At 43.9% G+C, this 20372-nt stretch overlaps 1 protein-coding gene across 2 annotated transcripts in view; it reads right to left on the bottom strand.

The window, feature by feature from the left end:
- LOC139562829 (inhibitory synaptic factor 1-like) overlaps window positions 1-19901 on the bottom strand; it is a 49497-nt gene extending 29596 nt beyond the window's left edge. The window contains exons 1-3 of one of the 2 annotated variants that reach the window (XM_071380944.1): window positions 19671-19901; window positions 17994-19470; window positions 17365-17742 (exon numbers count right to left, since the gene is read on the bottom strand). In XM_071380944.1, the coding sequence (XP_071237045.1) occupies window positions 17365-17514 (150 nt within the window). In that variant the 5' untranslated portion in view covers window positions 17515-17742; window positions 17994-19470; window positions 19671-19901. Of the gene's footprint in view, window positions 1-17364; window positions 19471-19670 lie in introns of both variants that reach the window. The other variant, XM_071380943.1, reaches the window with a different exon arrangement.
- Between the last annotated feature and the right edge of the window lie 471 nt (window positions 19902-20372).

Raw genomic sequence — 20372 nt, 5'->3', positions numbered from 1 at the left:
TGCAGAGATTGTTGCCCTTCTGGAAGGTTCTCCCATCTCCACAGAGGAACTCTAGAGCATTGTCAGAGCTACCATCGGGTTCTTGTTCACCTCCCTGACCAAGGCCCTTCTCCCCCGATTGCTCAGTTTGGCCGGGCGGCCAGCTCTAGGAAGAGTCTTGGTGGTTCCAAACTTCTTCCATTTAAGAATGATGGAGGCCACTGTGTTCTTGGGGACCTTCAATGCTGCAGAAATGTTTTGGTGACCTTCCCCAGACCTTCCTCGACCTTCCTCGACACAATCCTGTCTCGGAGCTCTACGGACAATTCCTTTGACCTAATGGCTTGGTTTTTGCTCTGACATGCACTGTCAACTGTGGGACCTTATATAGACAGGTGTGTGCCTTTCCAAATCATGTCCAATCAATTGAATCTCCCACAGGTGGACTCCAATCAAGTTGTAGAAACATCTCAAGGATGATCAATGGAAACAAGATGCACCTGGGCTCAATTTTGAGTCTCATAGCAAAGGGTCTGAATATTTATGTAAATGTGATATTTCAGTTTTTTATTTTTAATAAAAATGATTTCCTCACGTATCTGAAAATACATGATCAATTGATGTTTACTGATCATGAAAAGAATACAACCTTCCCACAACTTTCTGGGAATGGTGCAGGATAGTTGCTTGGCTTTGGAACATTTTCAACACATTTAATAACTCTCTCTATCCTCTATTTTGTAAAGTGTGTTCTATCTAATTGACCACACTTGATGTTAAGGAGTGCTTGTTTCCTTTGCAATGGATTCTGTTTAAATAGACAAAATTGAACAGCTTTGTATGCATAAAAAACATGGCATGCTAACTCCATCCTGGTGGCACAGTGGACTGTTTCTGTGGATAGAAAACAGAAGATTATAGTTTTGAATCTCACTGATGCCATGTCACAAAAAAAAAAATGTTTTTTCATAATTAATGCCTGAGGACATTCATTTCCATATGTCCTCTCTGTGCTTTTGGAGTTTGGAGTTCAAAAAAGTTTTATTAAATGTCTTATTGAAACATTCAGTGGATGTTTTAAGGAAGTTATTACAAAAACTCAACATAACCTATAATTTCCACCCTCAGAGCAATAAAACCTCCCAGAGTAAGACCTCCCTGCAACCTAAAAATGAACCTTCCCAGAACAGGCAAAATTTTCACTTTCGTTCTCAGAACGTTTAAAAAAAACATTACATTTTACCGGTCAAGAAACATATAGCTTCGTTCCCAGAACCAATGGGAAACCCAAAACGTATGTTCCCACAACTTCCAAGGAACCAAATGTGCTAGCTGGGTTTATTGTAGTGTTAAATACTGGCTGTGGTCTGTGTGAAGTTGTATTGCTTGTTTTTAACAGCTTCACACAGCGGGGTGGATGCTGTCTGGTCTTGATTTGCAATTCAAAGATCCACTACTGTTTCCAACATGGTTGTTAAACTATTAGGCAGTGTGCAAAGTTAAGGGTTGAATGTAACTTTTGGCTATCCAACTAAGTTTGTTATTCCTCAAGGATACTCTGTGGTGTACTGGAGTCAGAGATCAATAAAGTATATTCTGCCCGAACTAGCCTCCCAGATAAAAAAGAACATCTTTGTGAATAGAAAAGTAGGGTATATTGATCTTGTTAACCTTTTTTTCTATGTTTAGATTGGTTCTAAATGCATCACCCATAAAGCTATGACTATTCCACAGGTTAGTTCAGATATGTGTGTGTGTGTGTGTGTGTGTGTGTGTGTGTGTGTGTGTGTGTGTGTGTGTGTGTGTGTGTGTGTGTGTGTGTGTGTGTGTGTGTGTGTGTGTGTGTGTGTGTGTGTGTGTGTTTGACATTGAGCTAGTACAGCATCAGAATAAAACAAGCTTGCTGAGAGCCATTGAGTCATTAAAAAGTCAAGCTGAAGATGAAAGATTGGCATGCAGAGGGATTTTGGATAGAGACTCAGGGACACTCAAGTTATAGACATCCCCTGTTGTACGTTATAAGCCATTAGGCCAGTTTTGTTACGAAAGTGTGGCTCTGCAGCAACAGGTATGGGTATGACAATAGTTCGGCATTTGGATGGTTTATTTAGTCCCTCCTTACATTTCAGCTTTGTTCTGAGGCAGGCAGGCATGCAGCAATGGGTTGAGAACAGCGTGAGGTAGTGTTTTGCACAGTGTCTATCTAATTGCCTGACCAACAGTAGCTACAGTAAGGCCTCGTTCTAACCAGATACAGTACTCTGTCTCCACACTAGGCTTTGTTCTAACTAGATGCTCTGTGTCTCCACACTAAGCCTTGTTCTAACCAGATAGTCTGTCTCCACACTAGGCCTAATTCTAACCAGCTAATCTGTCTCCAGACTAGGCATTGTTCGAACCATATACTCTGTGTCTCCACACTAGGCCTAGTTCTAACCAGATACTCTGTCTCCACACTAGGCCCCATTCTACCCAGCTAGCACATAACATTCTGAGAACCATATGTTTCTTAGAGCTTGGTGAGAGCTTGGTTGTCCTTTGGTTGTTTTGCATGCAACCTTCCCATAATGTTTCCTACAGGTGTCCTCATGGTTATATTTAAAGCAATGGTCTTAAGTTGTTCAGAAATGTTAAGAAACAACGTTTTTCTGTGGGAATTTCAGTACTTCATCATAACATTTTCTACAGGTTTCTGCCATTTACTGCCCAAAAAAGGGGTTAAATATGGGTAAAATAATGAAAATCATTTCCTGATCTCTCAGATATAGGACAGACACTTCAAAACAAACTTTATAATTATTTTGACCATCTGTTTTTCCGTATATGAATATGTTATTCAATGTGTTTCTATGGGCAAATAGCAGTAAGGTCAAATTAAATGTTTAATCAAATCATTTGTAAATACATATTTTTTTTATATCTACAGGGGCCTTTTTACAGCGGTCTTTTTACAAAAGGTATTTTAACACTGCATTGTTCTTAGCCCCGGGCTAGCTTTTCCTGTGTTCACACAAGTATTTGTTAACCCTGGGTTAAGGATTCACCGTTGTATTCCAAAGCCCTGGGCTAACGGACAAACACAACATGCGACAAACATTCTATCTCTGACACGCGGCCAATGTTATAAGCAATTTAGCACATTGTTTCTTCTTGCTTCTAGCTTAGCATTTTATTTCCAACAGTGATGGTTTGTATAAACCTCGGGAAACAATGCTTCATTTTTAAAATTCAATCTCGTACAGAAAATGCTGTGCATGAATGATACATTAACATGTATGATCCAGGTGAAAACATGCAACAATATTATTATCATGGATATATCCAATTGAATGTCAATAGAAGCTATGACAAAAGAGAAAAAATGTGGGTTTGCTGCCCTTTCAGCTGTAGAGTTTGTAGCTTTAGTTGGCTAAGTGAGTAGGCATTAGCCGGCCTGCATAGCAACCATTTTTGTTAGGCATAGCAACCAATATTTTTGTACAGATGAAAGTTTTAGTTTTTGTCCTCAGATGGAAGAAATAGTATGAATTTATTTATCAAAACGCATTACAGGCATCACCAGTATATGTCTATTAAGTGACAGTACAGCTTTTGTGATTGGACAGTGAGCTATCTAGGTATTGTTCTTGACCTTGTTTCACACTGGCTATTTTGGCACTGTGTTTCTGGGGCTAACCCCGAAAATTCGGTGCTAACCCTCCTCCGGAGCAGGGCCCGCTAGCTCTGAGCTAAGGTTGGTGCTATCCCACTTTAGAATGTGTAAATGCGAACACTTGCTTATCCCTGGGCTAAAATCTCCCTTAGCCCAGGGCTAAGGAGGCTCTTAGCCCTGTGCTAATGTGCAGTGTTAACGCGCCTAAATAACTTTGTAAGAATGGTATTTAAAAACATCTACATTCCATTCTCAGCATCAACACAACTCTCTCTATCCTCTATCATGTTAAGTTTGTTCAGGTGTGTTGGTAATGTCAACTAACTGGTCACACCTGATCTCAATGAGTGCTTGTTTCCTTTGAAATAGGGTCTGTTAGAATAGACTAAAATGAACAGTTTTGTAAATTCTTATTGAAACATGTTCAGAACGTTATGTAATTACCGTAAAATAACCTATAATTTCTGTTCTCATAAAGTTAATAAATCCTTGCAGGAAATCTTTCAGGGAACCACAGAAAAATGTTCTCAGACCCTCCCTGCAACCTAAAAATGTACATTCCCAGAACAGACCAAATTTTCACTTCCGTTCTCAGAATGTTTAAAAAACGTTCTGTTTGAACCATCAGGTAACTTATGGCTTTGTTCCCAGAACCAATAGGAAACCAAAAACGTACATTCCCACAACTTCCAAAAACCAAATGTGCTAGCTGGGTAACTAGATACTCTGTGTCGCCACACTAGGCTTCGTTCTACCTAGACACTCTCCACACTAGGCCTCGTTCTAACTAGACACCATGTCTCCAGAGCTCTGCTCCACTCTTCAAACCAGAACCCAGAGCTCTTAACCTCGGGAGCCCTGGGAAGGGAAGGCCCCACACGTCCCCTTCATCCCTCCCTCCTGCAGCTAGGAGAGGCCAGAGTGAGACCGTATGTCATCTAGTCAATCATCCAGAGATATGCCCTTCACTTTAAGTCTGAGAGCATGTCTGCCATAGTCTCTCTGCCATTTGTTCTGCAGAATTTGGGGTCAGAACAGTTTGCGTTGAGCTGGGCTGAGCTTTAGAGAGTCTTAAGGCACTTCCTGCCATAGTCTCTCTGCCATCTTTTCTGCACATTTGGGGCTCAGGACATGTTTGAAAGGAGGCAAAGTTCTGTCCCAGCAATTAGCAGTCAGAGTAAGTAATGGTGTCACCCTGGTCCAGTTGTCTGCCACTGGTCCAGGCAGTGGGTGTAAGTTTTTGACGGTGTGTGAATTTCCCACAGGTGCATGCTTCTTTGCGTGCCAGTGAAAACTATCTGCAAAGGTGTCATAGCCTACAATGCTGCAGATTCCTTTTGCCACAGGCATCAATTAGTGTTGCTGGAAAGGAGTGTGTGAGACATTTACAGAGACATTTACAGCTAGCGTACGTGCAAAGGGCACAGTGTCTCCTGTTGGTGTCAAGGTAAAGCACTGTCAAACAAGCTTTTATAACAGACACCACTCCTGACTGTCTCTCACGTTGTGTTTTTCCCATTGTGCAGATTTGATGCAAGACCAAAATGCAAGACCAAAATGGCAGCTTTGCAGTTCGTTCATCACTCTGCGGGACTGAGCTCCCAAGAAATCTCTCATTGATCTTACCAACATGGTATGATAAGTAGAAAGATGAGGCTGTAATTTACATAGAAATTGAGAAAAGATAGCATTGCTGCTTACATCAAGGCTTGTTAAGGAACGCTTTAATTCATTGGAGGATGTGAGCACTTCACTGAATGCATAATGCTCCATGAGTTGAGCATGCAGGACAAGTCAACAACCCAAACTAACCTGCAGTTCATGACCACGTCCGGATTTAACTGATTAGCACGACTACGAACGCAGATGGAGATTGTTTTTGATTGTTGATCGGGTAACTCGCATTTATGTCACCACTCCATTGTCTCCTCACACACAAATGAACCTGCTTTCCCTATGGTCCATAGCAGATGGGAAAGGACAGAGTTATGCTATTTTTGTATAGTCAACCATGGCACACACAAGTGAGGTTGAGACTAAATGGATGGGTGGATATGGATTTGGTGCTCTGTAAAATTGAATGTAAAGTATGCATGTAAAGGCATACAATAAAAACTGGGCCTCTTTTATTGTCATAAAAGTGAATATCTGCACTCAATACTTTAATAGCTCTACTTAACATGAAAAACAATCATGCTTTTGCAGTTTCAAATATGTGAGTGCATTCATACATTCATAAAGACCTTAGTTTTGTCCACATCAACAGTGAGATTATTTTTGTCTACTAAATCCTGTATCAGGAAGGCAGCGACTGCTGTGAATACCTAGTGTGGATGCAGGAATGACTGGTGCTTAATAGTCAGACCCAGTCAGACCCATGCATCTGCCACTGACTCACATCCATAGAACTGTAGACTGAAACATGCTGACCCTCCCTCCTGGTCCCAGGCATGGTTCTGGGAGTAACTGTTGCCTGTAGCCAGAGATAAGCTCCTCTCTCTCTCACACACACACACACACATACATTTTCTTGTCCTTTCTCTGTATTTCACAGTTTTCTGCAACATATACATGTATACTGTCTGCACACTTGCAGACTCGTCCAGCAGCTACTGTAGGTTGCAGGAGATCTGATGCTGTGCCATTGTCCCCCTGTAGCCTGCTCTTTGTTTTTTGTGCCCATACAAACTGACCCCCGAACAACAACAGGTCAACACAAAAAATCTTGACGTTGGGCAAAGCACTTCATCACCCTAGACTTTCTGCTCTGCCAACAGTAACAGCTGATTCTGTGGGTTATAATTCAACCCATGACCTTAGTTAGCACAGTGGAGATCTCCATTGCACCGCTGTGGCCCGCCCCAACCCCCATCTCTCGTTCCTTTATTTCATCCCACGTCAATTGCAGCAGCTCTCAGCCAAACAAGGACAGCTAGACTTTAAATGCTCTGCCAATGAGTCATGTAGTTTGCCTTTTGGCAAGTGGCAAGAGCACACAGAATGAATAATCAAGTGAAAGCTCTGGGTCAGGGGCTTAGATTTATGTGACAGGGGAGTAGCTTTAGCTCTGTGAGGGTCATTGTAGTCATGATAGCCCTAAACTCCATCATCCCTCACCCTCGCCACGGTGTGCTTCTACATCCATCCATATCCCTCTCTACTCCCACTGTATTGATGAAACACTCAGGAAACCTAATGCCACGGATGGATATTTTAAATGTAAGAACATGATCAGTGATAGTACAGGAAGAATGGGAAACGGTTGGCGCGCTAAAAATATTACTGTACATCCGCTTTACTTGCTGACACAGCTGCAAAGTGAGCAACTTATTATTTGTTCCCAAAATCAGAACACATTAAGCCGTTCTTGCAATTTCTCCATCAGCTATCTATATAATTTCCACTGAATAATCTCTGCACCAGAATTAGGAGCAAGGCAAGGGAGACGTGAGTCATAGTTGAAATGAGCATAGTGGAGCTGCTTTTCTTGTCAGTCTCTTGTCAACCTCTGTAACTTTACATACAAATAGGGATGTCACTTTAGAAGGGGGTGTGTGTGCACCCCCTAGAGATCCTGCATAAATTCTGCCATGTCACCTGGAAGTAAGCTCAACTCACCCTAGACTATTAACAACACAGAGACAATATAACTAAATATTAACTTCCAGCCTGCAGATGTAAGAGTATAGGCAGAGAGGGACTTGGTATGAAGGCTGTGCTCGTGGCCCTGTTGTGGGTTGGGGTGAGTCTAGGTTCACTGAAGGTGGAGGTGAGCAGGTGACTGTTAGAGGGTGACTGAGTACACACGCAACCATAATGCCCTTTCATACCCTCACCACCACTGTCAAATGACACAAATATGAATCATCAAAACAGCTTGTTGACACATCCTTTCCCCGCTGTCTGCTCTTACCTGTGTTCCTGAATAATTAATCTGTCCCCTCGTCTGTCTGTGCATCTTTCATCTCCCTCCCCACCACCCGCCTGGTCGCCTGCCTGCCCGCCTGCAGCTGACGCCTGCATCTGAACACTATTGACAATGACAGTGGTGGCAGTCATCCATGCGGCGCCAGGTGGCAGGCGGAGTGTGACTGCTACCACAAGGTTACAGCAGCACATAAATAGTCCGAGAGAGAGGGGGCTTGGATCCCTCTCTCTGGGTGGAAGGAAATGTCTGGCTGAAGTTCCAGGCCCATGCTCCTGCAATCAGTCACCAATTGTACACCTATCTCTATCAACTGATCTGAGGTGGCTTTCTCAAAATGTGTGTGCACTAAGATCATTGTTCATCCATTGCCTACCAATGGATTTCAGATTATGTTAGTGCTTCAGAGGTTTTGGGAAACTCACCCCTGCCTTCTAAGACCCTATTTAGATGACATATGCACACAGGCTACTCAGGAACAGGTAATGAATGACATTTTAGTCTGGGATTCTGGGAATAATACTGCCTTCATAACCAACTGATAAATAACAGTTGTGAAGTCGTATTTACAAGTTGGGTGTATTCACATGCTTGAACAGGGAAATGCCGTCAAACACGGAGGTCATTGAAAGGCTTGTGATTGTTTGATATTTTTTGCCCTTAAAAAGCTGCTTTCACTTTCTAAATCAATAGGAAGATGAACGGAATCAATTTTGCATGAACAATTTGTATTTTGTTCTTACTATCAACAAAAACTGCTGAGGATGCTGCCATGCTTGCTGTCTTACTGACAAATGACGTCAGAGGTCACTAATAATCACCAGTTGGAGGGGCATTCAAGTGGATTTTTCCAATCGTATGCTGGTATTTACAAAATTACGAGATGTTGTGAACGCTGCATTATCTTGTTCATAGACATTATAAGAAGGTACAACAGTATTGTTGGCCTACTAAAATGTTACTGAAACATTGTAGAATAGTGGACCATATGGTGTTGTCAGGAGGGTGTGAAGCGTTAAGATTCAGGTGCAAAATGGTGGTATACAGTCAGGTCCATAATTATTATTGATAAAGATGAGCAAAAAAATACATGTACATGCTCAAACATTTTTTGTTTTATTCAAAAAGGGACCAATGGAGTTAAGGTCAACGGCATCATGAACTTTACCAAGTACCAGGACATTTTAGCCAAAAACCGACACTTGGCCCAAAGTGGATCTTCCAGCAAGACAATAACCCCAAGCATTAATCAAAATTACAAAGAAATGGTTAATTGAACACAAAATCAACATTTTGACCACAAAATCAACATTTTGCTCTCTTCAATTCAAACCACTGATTTTCAATAGGGTTCAAGTCTACTTGAAACCCATTGAAAATCAGTGGTTTGATTTGAAGAGAGCAGCCCATAAGAACAGATGAAGGATATCAAATATCTGGAAAGATTCTGTATGGAGTAATGGTCTAAGATCCCTCCCAATGTATTATCCAATCTCATAAAACATTTTAGAAAAAGGCTCAGTGTCCTTGTCCTCGCAAGGGGGAGGCTGCTAGAGTATTGAAAAAAGGGGAGGCAATATTTTTTTTTATTGCTTCTGAAATAAATAATTTTATCTGAGCAATTGTATTAACATAAAATAATAGCATTCACAAATGTTTTGGAGCGTACAACACAGCTCAGTATTTGTATTATTTATTTTACACTGTCTTATTTGCTCATCTTTAACAAGGGTGACAATAATTATGAACCTGACTGTATATTTACAGGTGAAGGTGAATAAAGCTGGGTCCAAAAATATGTACAGTACAAGACATTAACATAGACGTAGACTTAATAACAAACAGATAAACAAAACTGCCCTTTCACTGAAGCTAAGGCATTGTGCCTTCAAATTAGGTTGACCACCTGTAGATGAGGCAGAAAAAATTCTAAGCCTTGACGAAACATTGAGTATGGCCTTACTACTATTAGGCCATAGAAAAGCTTTAAACATCACATTCATACATGATATTTAGTGGGGGGGGGGGGGGGGGGGGGGTTGGACTGGGGGGGATTGGATGGGGAGTTGGGGGTGTAAGCCCACCTCTTTTTGTTTATTCTTCTTCACATAAAATTGTATTAGTACAAACTCCAGTGTGATCAATATGATCATTTTTCTGTTTGTATTTCTTACTTTTTTATTCTTTAAAGTGTCAGCCTATGGGTACTTATGATATAAAGTGTGTAAATTGACATGAATAGTGTACCTGTAACCCCCCCAACAAAAAAATAACAAAGCAGACAAAAATGTGAGTATGATTTAAAGTGTCTGTTCTATATCTGAGAGACATAAAAAAGCTCAAGATTTGTGTATATTGTTTTTATCATGGAATGACCCATTCACCTTTGATGTGGAAATGCCCTATCCAATTCATCCAATTTTTCGAGTGAGTGCATGTTCGTAATGGGCTCAACTTCCGATGGTGGGGTCACATTAATTTGTAGCCGGACACTACAGACAGAAGTTGGCACATCGGCAGTACCAACTTCAGATGAGTCCCGTGAAGCTCGTGGGGGTCATATAGCAAAACGGAGAATATCATCACGTTTGTGAGAGTCTTAACTTTCAAGCCCAAACTGTTCGGACTCTGCAAATGATTTTCTTGATGTCTCATGGTCTGACAAACACCACTGTAGCTCTGCCATCTTCCACCACAGAAGCAGAAGGCCGACATTGGCAGATATGGTGGATTGAGACGCAACCCATGTAAAAAAGATATCTCTATCTTAAACTGATGGATTTTGATAGGAATTTTTGTATTATGCAAATTCGATTTCCGACCTCAAATTTTTGACATCAAATCTAGGCGGTTGAAAATGAGCACCTGAACATGTTAAAAGCCCTAAACAGGTATTTTATCAATTAAAAGCTGCTGTATACAGTATGTGGGTGTGATTGTGACTGTGCGCACCTGCAGGGTAATTGCTGCTGGATAACACCTTCTGGTATTAGTTCTATCCGGAGTACTTGGAACATCAAACTCTGATGTCACTCTATTGAAGTTAAAATTTAAAATGGTTAAGGTAAGGGTTAAGGTAAGGGTTAGGTTATTTTAGGTTATGTTAGTTTATGGTTAGGATTAGGGTAATAGGTTGGCGACACAATGTAAGTTAACTTCTAAAACATATTTTACAACCTCTAACAACTGCAATGCATATTAGTCTACAAAGGTTTTAGTAAAAGGACTATGCTTGAAAACACTTGCACATTTGCAATCTGAGTTTGGCGCCAAATCAGAGGATATGCATGGAGTGGAATGTCTCACTTAAAGGGCACTCCAGTGTGAATCATCAAAAACATTCATAAAACCGGAAAATAACCATACAATGCATGCCCGGTCAGATAGGCCAACTGCAGAATTGCCAGAATTGATCAAATGAATCAAATGCCTGATTGAAAGGTTTTTAAAGGTTTGAGGCTGCAGATGGTTGGTTGCCTGCTGTTAAAACTTTTGATAGTACGTTGGGCTTCTCAGAACAATCACATTATAGGCTCATTCTAAACTGGGTCGATTCATGTTACCCAATCATTGCAAAGCGGTTATAAATATTTTGGCCAAAACCACGTGAATACTGTAGGTTCCTCAGTCTGTCACAACGAACCATAATGTAATAGTGATCTAGCTGCCCTGAGCGTTTCCCTCGTACAGCCAATGGAGAGAAGAAAATTGGTCTCTTGACAAGTAGGTCACCTACTGTATTAATTTGGGTTGCTATTCATACTTTTAGACACATTCATAACCTACATGTCTCCAATTTCTTCTTTGGTATTTGTGCCCTTTCAGTGCAGTGACATTCAACCTTACAGACATTTCACTGGAAGTCCAATGAAAATTATTTTGTCAGTGTGAGTACAGTATGCTCAGAGACAATCAAGTAATGTAGCTATTCTATTCCGGGGGCCTGCTTGTGCACGTCAATGGATGCCATTTTTTCACACCATTAACTACAGCCCACTGGTTTTATTCACAGCTCAAAGATAGGCCAAAAACAATCCTAAAAACGCCCACACGCACAATTGCTAAAATTGATATAAGCTGTTTCAACCGGTCTGTCGCCAGCCTGTACAGCAGGAGGAACCATCCCCCCATCATTCTCTCTCTCGCGCTCTCCCTCCCCTCTCTCTCCTTTATCCTCCCCTGGAGGAAGGGGAAGGGTTGCAGCTTCACATTATGTACAAAGATGCATAGCAAGCCCCCTCAATCCTCTACCTAATGTAATGGTGTCTAGTCACAGATAGCTGGCGTTGTAGAAAAGATATGTGGCTTACCAGGTTGATTTGATATGATGACTGCTTTGATATGAGGGCCAATTTTGTACCTCGCCTGAGCTCTAACCAGGAACTTTCATTATCATCTATGCTGAGTGCAGGGTCCACAGAAAAGGAGAGCTCAAAGGGCCATCTAATCCACTGGGTTGTACAGGCATGCTGGGCTGGTCAACACACTGGCCCTGCATCTTAAAGTAGCTGTAGCTCCACAGCGGTGCTTGGTAAAAGAGGCTCAGGGGAACGGTATGCCAGCCTGGTGCAGTTTTCTTTTCTCTCTCCTCTCCACAGCTCCCTCTCAAGGTTAGAAGCCACTAAAGCTTTAACTCTTTATGTCCCACTGCTAAGGTGTCTCTCTGTTTTATTATAGGAGCGTTATGGGTAATTCTGAGGAGGAACTAGCCTGGCTACTGGTCAATGAGGTCATCCAAAGATCACGTCCGGGTCACGTGACACTGACTGAGGAACACAGGTATGGAGATGGGGGGGGGTTGCTGACTGAAGTCAGTACAGATGATACTGTGGCCCTGTCGTATTGTTCATGTGTAAAATTTAAGGAACTTTGCTGGAGGCATAATATCACCAAGTTTAATTGGAGAATTTAATTTCAGCACACAAAGGAGGTCAGACAAGGTGGAACAAATTGACATAGTATTGCTTCACTTCTGTTCTATCTCTGGTTGGACGTGATGCTATAGGAAACCCTTTGGCCCAGTTGTGGCAGGTTTAGTGATCCTATCCCCTCTCAGAGGTGACGGTAAGCCTTCAGTATAGCCCAGTAAACTCCATGTGCTTGCAGGGCAGCTGGTGAGCGTTTCTCCAGCCTCTCAGCTTGGCCAAATCCTGCCCTTAATCTTCAGTAAATTGCCTCGCTAGTCGCTACCCCAGCATGCTGGGTTGGGGCACCCTCACTGGAGAGGCCACAGTAGACTGGGCAGTCAACCTAGGAAACTGGCAGGGAAATGGAAACAGTTGCTTTCTGGGAAACGGTCCACCAGGGCACAGAGACTGATTGTAATTTGTGATAAGTGGGCTTAGGTAAACTAAAGGAAACCAGCATCACCACCTGCAGCGCTAACACATGATTAGTTTGTGGCCACAGGGGCATCTTTTTAACACATACTCTGTAGATTTTGTTTTTGATTCAACAAAGACCTTTCCAATTAAGGCACCTGTTCTCACACTGATCATCTTTTTTTCAGACCTAAGAGGTTGGGTTGCAATTGTCATAATTGTGCTGCTAGGCAATGAGTGTCACTGTGACTGCACACCTAGTGTCCACCCTTTAACACTACAGCTGTCAGGTGGCCTCGTCCCTGGCTGGCCTGCCACGGGGCACTGTCGGCGGGGGAACAGAGAGCAAACAGAGGAGAGGATAAACGTCCACTGCAGAAACAGCAGCCTTTGATTTGGATTTAGGGCTTCCTGTGGCTACCTCTGTGTTCTGACCAGATTTGAGCGGTGCTGAGCTCTGTGGCGGTTAGCCGAGTGTGCCGACTCCCTTGCCGTCCCCCACCGTGGTGCTGGTGCACGGTCCAGACTGGATCAGGACGGAGGCCCAGTGGCTCTCTGACTGATCTTCAGCCAGCTGTTTATATTTTATATTCCTCCCACCACATCACAATGGGCCCAAACAATGCACCGTTTATAGTACGCCACAAAACATAAAGTGCTGCTTTCTGCTTTCTGCTTTCTAATCAGGTCATTTACATGGCATTGTCCTTTGTCCATTTTCATTTTTGCAATGATCCCTTGATTGTTGCTAGATTGAATCCCGAGCTGACAAGGTAAAAATCTGTCATTCTGCCCCTGAACAATGCAATTAACCCACTGTTCCTAGGCTGTCATTGTAAATAAGAATTTGTTCTTAACTGATTTGCCTAGTTAGATAAAAAAAACAGAGGGGGCCCTAGTTGCTTGCAGATCATTGAGCCACAGTGAGAATTGGTAGCTTCTTTCACAAGCCTGTATAATGCAGTATTAATATTCAGACCCTTGCATAGTCCAGTATAGCAAGCTTAACTGTCCATTTGTTAGAGAAACAGACACAGCTTGGGGGAGAAGATGGATAGTGATGCTGCTGATGCAATCATGCCCTGTCTCTGGTACAAACTGGAACTGCACAGTAACAGCCAATCTCCACAGCCACACTTATGAAGTGGATCTGCTGTGAGGCGAGCTAGCTACCCTACCATGGACCCTCTGCTTATCACTGATAGAGACGGCTGTCCTGCTCTCCCAGATCAGTGATTGGGCAGCCAGACTCTGAGTTGATAATGATAATTGCTCTACGTCTTTCTTTCTTCCCTCCTCTCATTAGCTACCTTAATTCTTGCTACTGGTTTTCATGGCCACCCTATTTGCATTTTCCTCTCACTGAGCATGGAAATCTTCCATCCTCTGCTCTTCGTATGATTCTACATAATGACTAGTTCCACATAATAACAGTTCCCTATTCCCTTTTGGTTCCATCTAAAGACGTGCCTACCACTCGTCTCTCTCTGTATTGCAGCGTGCCTGCTCTTCCCCTCCACTCTCCAATTGTTCTGTCCTTACCGCCTCATTTAATGCTTTCAATTTACCAGTCTTATATCTCTCTAATACCCAATACGGATGTTTTCTTACATTTGCTATTCCTCAGCTATTTTAAATAGCTTTTTATTCATCTGGATTCAGTTTTAACAAAAAATATATTTCATGCTGCAGAGGATTCTGTGATTTTCATTTGGTTCCATTTTTGGCTGTCAGAAATTGTAAGGGTAATGTTGACATGATACCCGAATTAAAACATTCCTCTACAGCTGCTATTGCTGTTGATGTGTGGAGATTATTTTATCAGTGTATTTCATTTTGGAGTCTTCATTTAGATTCTGTTTTATTCTTTCTGTGAAATTGCATAATGGGATTCACAAATGTGACACAATTGAATGGTAATGCTGGAAACATCATATCTTGAAGCGCGGCGAGTATATAGCTGCTGTAATACATTTCTCTTTGGGATGTAAATAAGATCAATGGCATCTCTCTATGTGATTGCGCTGCCTTCTAAACTGACAGTTGTTATGCTGACTTCTTCTCTACGGCTTGGTTTCGTTTTATGTATAGTATGTAACGTTGTCGTATCATGCCTCCATCTCCTCTCCTGTCTTCACACCTCCAGCACAGACCAATGGCTGAAATGAGATGAGGCAAGGCTGTGGGTCTAGCTATATTATAATTGCCAGTTTTAGATCCACTTCCAAAAAAACACTCTGTTGGCTCTGCCATGGTGACTCTACTTTAACCCCCTTCTCCTAAACTCTGCTGTGGCCATGGAGCATGTCTGAGATAACCCACATACTGAATGCAGGGCTGGGCCCAGGGCCATGTACTGTCCTGGTCCTGTATAACCAGGGTTCAGGCCTGGCGGTGGAGACAGTAATTTATGAGCTGTTGGTACAGTATGTGGACTGACGTGAGCTCTGCTTGTCTTTAACCCTGAGAGCTCTGAAATCAGGCCAGCTCCCTACGGACCTCTAGAGATAATCCTATATTTATCTCTGCTGCCTCCGGATCGCCATACGCCATCAGGCTTCTCCAAACACTGTCCTCCAACATGGAGTGGTGATCCACCACCCAGTCAGTCCAGTTCAGTTCACATATTCACTCACCACATTCACTCACCACATTCACTCACCACATTCACTCACCACATTCACTCACCACATTCACTCACCACATTCACTCACTCCCGTTATTGAGTTATTTATCTGTTTTTATTAACAGAGCCAGTAATTCATAATTTATTTATGTGACAGATGTTATCTATTATGTTATTCATTTCATGTGGCCAAGAATGAGAGATTTTCCGGAACATTAGGCAGCCATGCATCTGCCGGTACATTGAGTACTAATGCATTTTTTCACTTTTTTAACGTTTTGCTTTTAATACAGTCCACAATGGAATAAATTAGCAAATTGCAAAATATTGATACTACTGCCACTACTGCTGTTGTGGCTAACACAATCTCTTGCTACCAATTTCAATATTTCTATTTGTGTTCCCTTCAGAACGGATGATACATCGGCTGCTGTATCGAATCCTTTTCGGGGCTCTGAAATAAGAACCGTAATACTGTATATGTTGGTGCTGGCAGAGCTAGACAGAGGTAGCTAGTGTTTTTGTTTATAAATAGCTCCAGCCAGCATTATTCCACTTGCAGGCGTCCCATAATCATCAATCACTAGATCCACCGGTTGGATTTTTTGGACTCAGAGGGACGCGTGAGCTGTGAGTGAGCGGTGTGGAGCGATGTGAGCCGTGCCCTTGCACCTCTCCCCATGTGAGTACATAAAGGAGGGAGTGGGCAAAAGACTGGGGGAGTCAGGGGAAGGTGGTGGTGATGGAGTGAGTTATGACCCCTCGCCCTCCCACCCTCCCCTTGGTCTGGTCGGACTCTGTCCTCCCCTGGGTCTCCAGGGCACTGGGCGTGCCCCCGGCCCCACGCTCCTGGCCCCCTGATCAGATGGAGGTTGGGAGGCAGGTAATAACAGATAGGGTGGGGTTGGAGTGGGGATGTGTCAGAGAGCCACTATTTACTCTGAGAGAGAGAGAGATATGGGGAGGGAGAGGGAGAGACAGAGTGAAAGGAGGGAGAGAGGGAGAGGGGGGAGGACATCCTCTGGACGAGGGTTTAAATAAGAACCCTTCGCTCTTTTTCCTTTTTTAACGAGATTTACAAGAACCTATTGAACCTACTGTACCAGTGATGGGCAATATAGCTTCGCATTTACAGGTACATACACATGGACACCCACAAAAACACACACACACATACACACACATCTATCCTGCATTCTAATATCAATGCATTTTTCAAAAGTACAGTAGACATTCCATAAAGACCCACACGCTGTCACACACTATATGATCCACACACATATTCTTCCTGTTTGTTCATCCCTTTTTGATGCAGACACACACTCTGATCTTTTCATCGCGTTACCATGGCAGTTGTGAAAATACAGTAGAAATCCAGCTGATAACAAAATGGTTACGTAACTAGTGCAGTGCCAAGTCCTGTGTCTTACCTAAGCACACCTCTTCTCTCCCCTGTGTTTCTGTTTCAGCCCAGATTCCTGGCTCTGCCCTGCTTCTTCTACAGCCACTATTTAAAGAAGGTTTCACAGGACGCTGAATACATCTGAACGACACTTATTGTTGTGTACTCGATGATATCGGAATTAGCCCTTGAATGCCAAAAGGAAGATGGTATTTCTAATTACAGAAGCAGAAACTGATGTTCTCCTGCCACCTGCACCTGCACCAAAGTGATGTCATCTTCAAATCCTAATTAAAAGCATCTCTATTCCGTGAAATGCATTCTATACACTTCACTCAATGCAATCATCTCCCCCATCTACCAACCCCCCCCGCAGCCCCCCACCCCCACCCCCATCCCCGGAACCTCGTCCCCAGTAAGGTGAGACAGTGGCGCATGCTGCCCGCTATAGTGCCTCACCTCCCGGAGTTCCTTGGCCACATCCTTGAGCTCTTTGAGAATGCCGTCCAGCTGGTTGATCACCATCTTCATGTGGCTGCGGATGCGTTCTCTGGGGGTCTGGCTGGGGGTCTCAGAGGTGTCCCGGGCCGGAGCTCTGCTGAGGGACATCCTTCACAGGGCGACTTGGGGCCAGGGGCCGGCGGGCTGATGGCAGGGGCGGGGGGGAGCCGAGTCGGGGTCCATGTCTATGGCTGCGAGGAGCCTCATTGCTACTGATCCGAACAGGGGCCCCGGCCACGCAGGGAGACCTCAACATCTTAAAAGCCCCTGGACAGCCAAAAGACCTTGCCTGGCCTGAGCGCTCAACCCCCTGGCGTTACCCTCCGCCATCCATGGCTCCAGGATGGATAGTACCAAAAATGAAGCCAAAAGAAACATGAAAAAACTCAAGTTAGATCCACGGAACAGGAGGAAGAAGAAAAGAACAGGAGCTAAGATGGTGTGTGTGAAAACACCTTATATAATAGTGTTGAGCCAGAGAGCGTACTCATCTCATGTGTCAGTGTATACGTTTGCATCGGTCTCTGAGGAGGATATTTATTTAGATCGTCTGTAAGAGGAAGTTGCTATTTTCCCCTCCCACTCACCTTCCTTTACAATCTTATTTAGCGGGTACGATGCAGTGACTTGGTGTCAGCCAGGTTACTGTAAAAGAGTGCATCCCAGGTTGTCAAGCTGAACAAGGGGTTAATGTTCAGCCTCCCCTGTAGATCAGAATATCCAAGCATAGAAAAGTAGAACTCCCAGCAGTTGCTCATTTTTTTTAATGATCTTGGTCTACATTATTGGTAGGCAGTAGGGACAAGCTTTACCTTCTAAATATACTCCCTCAGTTTGGCATCTGTCTTTTTGAGGGAGAGAGGAGAAGAAATCCTTTTGAAAACAAGAGATATTCCTCCTGTGTCCTCCGCCATGCAGTGTTCCCTTTCTCTTAGAAGTGACGGGAGAATAATCTAATCTTGATGGAATAAAGAAATAGCCCACATCAAAAGCAACTTCTGCACCCATCCATTTTATGTTCAGATGATGACCGACATGTGTTGTTCATTTCTCATCAAAGAGAGGAGGAAGGAAGGTAGGAGGAGGGGTGAGCGTCTCTCTGTGCTTGTTTGTGTGTGTGTGTGTGTGTGTGTGTGTGTGTGTGTGTGTGTGTGTGTGTGTGTGTGTGTGTGTGTGTGTGTGTGTGTGTGTGTGTGTGTGTGTGTGTGTGTGTGTGTGTGTGTGTGTGTGTGTGTGTGTGTGTGTGTGTGTGTGTGTGTGTGTGTGTGTGTGTGTGTGTGTGTGTGTGTGTGTGTGTGTGTGTGTGTGTGTGTGTGTGTGTGTGTGTGTGTGTGTGTGTGTGTGTGTGTGTGTGTGTGTGTGTGTGTGTGTGTGAAGAATGTCCAATCTGTTCTTCAGTGGCAGGGCTTAGTCCAGGTGGCAGGAATGAGGATAAACGGACATCTTAGCGAGTAAAATGTGACTAATGAATAGAACGTGCAGGGGAAGAATGACAAACCAACATGGTGATTAACCAGAGAAGGAGGAAGAGGAGGGTCCTTCCCCTGGCGTTAGGGTGACTTGCGTGTCCTTCGTGCCCATGCAGTGTCCCTTATCCTGCCCTTTCAGATCTGACTGTTGGTCCTCTCTGGTCTGCAGGGGTGCGCCCAGAAACCAGACACCAGACACCAGAGAAGATAGGAAGAGACGATTCACTTCTCTCTTTCGCTCCCTGAGTTGTTGCTAAGGGAGACCAGCAGTCTGCCTGGTTGTGCTGCTGATTGATTCATTATATCTCCTCCTTCTTTTTATCTGTGTATTTCTCCTTTGGTGAACAGTTTTCAAAAAGGCAGAAAGCCCTGCGCCATCTCCATCCAGCAGGAAGAGGTAAATCCCAGTAGCGCGTCCCCAGAGACAGCCGGAGCCCAGGCACAGGCAGGGGGGCGAGACACACACTGAATCCAGGCTGATGCTACTGCCAGAGGGCAAGCTGGCCAATCACACATGACACCTGGAGAGACGGGAAGGAAAGCAGTTGTTTTTTTCTTCCTCTCTCTCTTTTCTCCTCTCCAAGGCTCAGCAGCACTGCAAATAGAATAAAACAGCAATAGAGCAAGGAAGAGAGGGAGAGAGAGGGAGAGGGAGGCAGGGAGATAGACAGGAATTAACTGCGGTGCTGGAATTTGCCGATTTTTTAAACTGCTGTGAAAATGCATATCTAGTCTCAGCAGGACTCTCCCACCTTCCTCTCATTAACACCAACACACAGACACACACACATTTACCTTCTCTCTACATCAGCAGCTGTAGCTGTGTCCAGGGCTTACAGTCTATGCTCCTCTGTGATATTGACTGATTAAATGCACAGGAGGATCATCCAAGCCACACACATCCTGCTAGTTCTCTTGCAGTCTCAATCTCTCTGTCAAAACACACACTGACATCCTCCCCTCTCTCTCTTTCAGCCACACACTCACATGCTCGCACACACCCATACTATACTCCCCGACTTGTTCTCTTTGTACCTCCCTCTCTCCCTACATCACTTACTGTCTTCCTAGAGAAAGCAGCTCCAGTCAGAGGGTGAAGAATTAATTCAGTGCCGTGGCTCAATGGAAGGAATGAAGGAGAGCATGTTGAGGATGGAGATGTGGAGGAGGAGGCGGGATGGAGGAGGAGGCGAGATGGAGGAGGAGGCAGGATGGAGGAGGAGGCAGGATGGAGGAGGAGGCAGGAGTGGAGGTGGGCGGAACGGCCCTGACAGCAGCACTCTTAGACACCAGAGAGAGGAGGCGGCTGAAGAATAGGGACCAGCAGCAGAGTATAGATCCGGCTGCTGCTGCTACTGATGTTGCTGAAGCTGAAGCTGTTGCTGCTGTAGATGCTGATGCTACCGTTGCTCTAGTGACGATGCTGTGAGAAAGAAGAAGCCACCCGCCATCCTCATCAACCCTGCTGGCGTCGGGAAACAGCAGAAAGAGCTACTG

Source organism: Salvelinus alpinus, chromosome 33 (assembly GCF_045679555.1).
Source record: "Salvelinus alpinus chromosome 33, SLU_Salpinus.1, whole genome shotgun sequence".
Lineage (NCBI taxonomy): Eukaryota > Metazoa > Chordata > Actinopteri > Salmoniformes > Salmonidae > Salvelinus > Salvelinus alpinus.
The sequence above is the reverse complement of the archived record's forward strand: the minus strand, read 5'-3'. Positions and strand labels throughout refer to the sequence as shown.